General features: G+C 51.0%; 1 protein-coding gene across 1 annotated transcript; it reads right to left on the bottom strand.

The window, feature by feature from the left end:
- Positions 1–1,580: 1,580 nt before the first annotated feature.
- Positions 1,581–4,061, bottom strand: MIND_01264900 (GH16 domain-containing protein; the record flags this gene model as incomplete). Its single annotated transcript, XM_037369131.1, has 13 exons — positions 1,581–1,674; positions 1,731–1,900; positions 1,953–2,063; positions 2,111–2,187; positions 2,237–2,366; positions 2,416–2,712; positions 2,758–2,779; positions 2,831–2,930; positions 2,983–3,164; positions 3,219–3,331; positions 3,378–3,510; positions 3,558–3,730; positions 3,777–4,061. 13 exons carry the CDS (start codon positions 4,059–4,061, stop codon positions 1,581–1,583), a joined length of 1,887 nt encoding a protein of 628 aa, XP_037214337.1.
- Positions 4,062–5,921: the final 1,860 nt, after the last annotated feature.

The raw sequence follows: 5,921 nt of genomic DNA on the forward strand, positions 1-5,921 counted from the left end.
GACGGACCTGGTGGTCCAGGTGGCGGTGGCCCAGGAGGAGAGTGAATAATGGTAAGCAAATACAAATGAAGCTGACCTAGCAGGGGAGGATCCAAAGAGAAGAAACTCTAAGGGTCTGCCTGCTAGGTAGCTGAACTATATATACTGTGCTCTTGATGTGCCAAGTGTGATCATTGCTCCAAGCAGTATGCCTGCGCCATGTTGCAAGACAGCTCCCAGGGGGATCTCCAGGGTGGGGCGGTAATGTGTCCGATAGAGGTGGTGATATGATCACCGGAACCGGAATCGGACCGGAATTGGGGTCGGAATCAGTGGGCCAAAGGGGAGGTTCTCTTGACACTGAACCACTAATCCTGTTCCAGTCATAAAAAAGGCTCATAAGCTCAGCAATGGTGATAGTAACATTTATTTAAGTTTGTGTCCATGGACTTCCACCTGGCGGTTAAGTTAAGTTCAACTTAGGGTGTAGTTTTTTGATCCGGTTTATAAACTGGTTTATAAACCAGTGTTTATAAACACTGGTTTGCAAAGATTTGACTGGTTTCCTGGTTTACAAACCAGGCTAGTCATGCGACTTAAGTACTACCAGCTGATATAGATCATTAATTATAAGTCCTGTATATTATATATAGTAAATTATGACCTGTACCACTGGTCCACCCCCAACTGAGAGAACAGAGGTATGAAGGTAACGCCTTGAGCCAGAATTTAGGGCTGAAAAAAATTATGTTATGACATTACGTGCTTGGTTGCCTGGTTTACAAACCGGTTTATAAACACCAGTCTGGGACACCTAAAATTATAAACCGTTTTTTAACACTCAAATCTTTAAAAACTGCACCCTAGAACTTCAACTTGGGGGCCCCAAAAGCTTTCCACTCCATTAAAGTTAAGGGTGTAGCAGCATAGTGGCAGTCTTTTAGGAAGGAAGACTGCCAGACCAAGAACAAAATGTCATAATAAGATAGCTACTCATAAAACTATTGGCAAACACACTATGACCAGCAGATTGAGCTCGGCTTGGAACATGTTGAACCAACCTTGCTACCCATTGGTTTACCATAGCACATTCTATCTCTGCTTGATCTCTGCCAATTTAATGAAGCACAGACCAGCTGGTTTCACTTTCACTGTCTTCCCCAGAACCCACAAAAAGAAGAGCAGGGTCATTGAAGCCAAGCTACTTACTCTTCTTACAATGGGCAACCCCACCTCAGCTAACCCCACATCAAAATCCTGCAGAGGCGTGAAAACTGCTGTCCACAATTTCATGCCCAAATAATTTCCCTTTTGGGAAATTTCATTATCTACAACTCTCAGATTATCCTCCTGCTTGTCATGTGGTATTTTTCGAATCTAGAACCTATAAATCAACCTCCTGCAAAGCTACTTTCTCACAACTGGAATTACTTTTTGGCGGGGCACCTAATAACTGCCAGCAAGAATTTCAACAACTGCATGTTGACATACACAGCTACCTACTAGGATGTTTTTACTATTCTACAATCGTCCATTACCCGGAGTATCCTACGAAAACCAAGTCCAAACACATATATATAAGTATATAAGTAGGCCCGCTGTCAGCACTGCCCAAGCAGCTTGTTCTTCGGGATCGGCTGCTTGTAGTCGTCCTTCCACGTCGTGAGGTTCGGGTTCGTGTACGCCTCGAGGTATCTATCATGCGCGTCAGCGGTCAGTTGTAGTTGCAGCATCAAAAGCGCCAGACGCACGTGTTGATGTACGCGCTCGTGGGCCGGTTCGGCGGGTCGCACCCGATGTTGATCCGGTCTGGGTGCTGGTACACGCGCACCCAGTCGATGCGCATCGTCGCGGGGAAGACGAGGTGCTCGATGTCGACGAACCCGAACGAGTGCGAGATGCCAAGGTTCGCGAGGATGTACTGTTGCTCGTCAGCAAACCACACAAAGAAAGGAGAGAGAGAGAGGACGCACCAGGGGCTCCTCGGGGATCGGGCGGGCGGCGATCCCGACGCGCGGGTCCGCGGCGAGCCCCCCCGAGTTCAGCGTCCACGCAACCTTATTGTCGCTGATCCACGTGATGTACTGCGTCCATGTCAGCCTTTCCGTCCCGGAGTACAGGCACGACTTACCGCGTTGTCGTAGCCGGGGACATACTCGAAGCCCTGTGCCGCGTAGCACTGGCTCTTCAGCTGGAAGCACTGCTGGTCTTGGTGTGTGGTGTCAGTCGAGAACGTTTGGCAAGTGCAGACACGTACTCGTGGCCGTCACCACGGAGCACGGCTGCTGGTACACCCCGCCGGAGTAGTCGTTCTGGTGCGACAGCCGCGGGTCCGTGATGACCATGTTGTCGCTCGTGTTGAACCACGCGTACAGCGCGTTGAACGGCTGCGCAGGGGGGTCAAGTCCTCGTAGACAGGCAGAGCAGAGCACTCACGGCAAACTGCGCGGACTGCGAGACATCGCCCGTCCGGGCACTCGGCGGGCCGCCGATCTGCCCCTCGAAAATGTCGATTTCCGGCGCGGACCTTCCCACGTAGGAGCCGTCTCGGTGCATCGGGCCCGGGTGGCTCTCCCCGGGACACGTGCAACGGCTAAGGCGCTGGCCGGGCTGGTACGAAAGCGGCGTACCCGTGCCGTGCCCGTCATCGAGCGCCGCGGGCGGGCCCTTGCCGTCGGGCGTCGTCTGATTGGGCAGCGCGCCGTTGTCGCAGGAGTCATATGAGTACGGCCACTATAGAGGATCGATAACTGTGAGAATAACAGAGTGACGACATACCAGACCATCTAGCGTTGCGCCGCTGTAGCAAGTCTGGTCAGCAGCAGGAACACATGGACCACAGGACACGCACTATCCGGCCCTGCCCAGATTACCCATCGTCCACAACGCGGGCCACAGCCCAAAGACATTAGTTGTGCCCGGCATCATGACATCAGCCAAGATCAGCCCGCCTGCAGAGATGTTCAGGGACAAGTCAAGGGACAGATGCCGAGCAGCGCGCACCGGTGAAGCAGAATTTGTTCCATGTGCTGACCATCCCGCCCATATAGTCGAGGCCATGGTTGGACGTGGGGTCTTTGACGACGGAGAGGTTGATCTCCATCGCGCCGTCACGCGTGGTCACCGCCGCGGGGTCGTACCACTCCATGTTGCCCGTGGCCCAGTAATGCAGGTCGAGCGCCTCCCTGTAAGCGTTCGTCAGGGACAATTTCAACTTGCAAGTTAGACTAGGGACGCACCAGTAAGGGTCGTCGCCGGGGTAAAAACTGCGGCCCTCCTCCTCGAACTCGTCGCTGAACACCAGCTGCAAGACTTGCGATGGATCGTTGTAGGAATGGACTTTGTAGAACTCCTGCAGGGGGAATTGGTACCACATGTTACGGAAAGAGAGCACGCACCTTGGGCGTATGCAAGTCTATCAGCCCGAAGTTCCCTATGCTTGCGACCTGTCCTGTCGAGTTGACCATCAACGGCACATCCTGCGCGTGCTCCCGCGGGTTGGTGAAGTATCGCGCCAGCGGATACCCCACACTGTCGAGCGGTGAGCTGAGTCAGCGGGAAAAGGGAAGCACACGCACAACAGCCCCGTGCACGCCAGCGCCAGTATGAGGATGCAGCCAACATTCGACATCCCGCGGGCGGTAAACACGTTGTGCGAGCGGTAGTCGACCTTGGGGTCGTGCAGCGCGTCGTCAGCCTCTGCGGCGCCCGTGGATATGCCCCACACAGCGGGGTCGGCGTCGAATTGAAACTATCGCTGTCAGCGGGGGCCATCACAGACAACCACAACCACACACCTTGTCCGATAAAGTGGGGGCCATCGATACCTGCCGATACATCCGCGGTGGGCCGGACCGGAGCATGGTGGGGTAAGCGTACGGCCCAGACACACTGGAGGTGGTCGAGGCATACGACTGGGTGCGCGAGCCGTGTGAGGGCGGGAGGGGAAAGCGGGGGGTGGGAGGTCCCGACGATGGCCCGAGATGGGGATTTGGTATTGGAATTGGGGGGAACTTGCCGTCGACCGAGCCTGGCCGGCTCGAGCTTGGCACCGGCTCGTATCGAGGAATGGGCGTCGCCATGGGGCGGGCAGCGCGGGCGCAGGAGAGCGGAGGGCGAACGACGATGAGGTGAGGAAGGGAAAGAAAGGGAGAACACGGGCAGAAGGGTCCGAAGACGCTGAAAAAGACTAATCGCTAAGCGGGAAGGACATCGACGCAGGGATCAGCGGGCTTTATGGGCCGCATCTGCTTGGCGTGTGTGATATATAAATAAACGCACACATGGTGTATTTCACCTCGGACCGCTAGATCCAGGCTCAAACGCGGAGCCCATGTGGGAGGAGACAACCGTCGTCGGCGTCGTCCCCGTGTCGCAGTAGTGTCGCAATCGACGACAAATACGAGGCTCGCCCCTAGTCTGTGCGACGTCACCAGTCTGAGGGCCTGCGCTCGCTCGGTATTCCTCCGAGCGAGAACAGTGCGGCCTCCTGCAGCCGTTCCCCGAGCCTTGCTGCATTGTCACGATGACCGCCGGGTAACCGTCACCGTGATAACGCATCGATGATCGCGGATCAGTTTCCTCCTTTGCCCGAAAGCCACGATCACGATCGAAAGTTTGCATGAATCAGTTCTGGGAGACACTGCGGATAAGGCTAAGTATTTGGTACACCAATCTGTCACAGTACACGGTGTCCTCACAGTTCGGGAATAAACGGGGCCCGTTTCGATCGATTATACACCTAAAATCCATGTACCAAAAAAAAAAAAAAAAAAAAATGTCTCTATTTGCACCCAAAAAATGTTCACTTTTATGATAAATACTCACTTATATGATATATATCAGGGCCCTGGAGCATATAAGTGAATCTTTTTTGGGTGTAAATGGAGATTTTTTTAAATAAAAAAATCCTTTTTTGGCACATTAATTTTAGGCATATAATTGATCGAAATGGGCGCTGTTTACCCCCCAAACTCCCACAGTGCCTTCTATTTGGTACACTGATGACTTAATTGATTTTCTGTAATGTTATAAGCGTGACAAGTGTGACAAGTGTGACACATCACACATCAATCTCTCTTTTTCACTTCTCAGTTCGCTGAAAATCTCAATCTGGTGTGAATTCCCTTAGATCTTATATGACATTGTGTTTTACCAGTGTCAGTAGGGGGACCAGACTTGGATGTAGATAAGCAGCAATCAATTTCCAATAATGTCAATCAATTTCCAATAAGGCCATCAATTTTTATCAACAAGCCATAAACTCTTATTCTGACACAATTTTTCAATGTAATAGCACTCAGTTCTGTAGAGTATTTAAGAGAGACTGATCTTCTACTGATCAGAAGATTCAAGACTTTGAGAATGGGTTTAAATATTTTACATTGAAAATCAATAGGTTTTACCAGCTATTGACAGCTGTCACACAACTACAAAATCCACACTCTTATAATTATATTCTGGATTAAGGAGATCTGTCTCTATAAAACTTCAAGTGTTTAAACATGCTGTGGCTAGTGACTAGTACATAGGTTGAAGGCAAAAACCTCAAGGAGAATCACTACACCAATTAGATTTTTAGAAGGAAGATACAGGGTAAGTACAAAAGAAAAAAAATGTCTTCATTCTGGCAGCTAATAAGCTCTAATCATCAAAGGGATCTAGGTGTAACATAAGTCACTTGTGACATCAATAATCAACAGTGTACCAGATAGACAATCATCTATTTAGGGCACGGTGTACTATCACACCTGGTGTACCAAATAGCTTTATCCGACACTGTGATCTACCGCTTCGAGGTGCTGATGCCACTAGCACCAGCTCACTGCCCAGCTCGTATGGTGCAGCCGGGCTTGTCACATCCACATTTGGACAAGGCAATGAGCTTGACATCTGATATAGATATAGCTTATTCCTCTTATGAAACTTATTATATTAGACCT

Source organism: Mycena indigotica (genome assembly GCF_014461135.1).
Source record: "Mycena indigotica strain 171206Taipei chromosome Unknown Mind.scaff0013, whole genome shotgun sequence".
Taxonomy (NCBI): Eukaryota; Fungi; Basidiomycota; class Agaricomycetes; order Agaricales; family Mycenaceae; genus Mycena; species Mycena indigotica.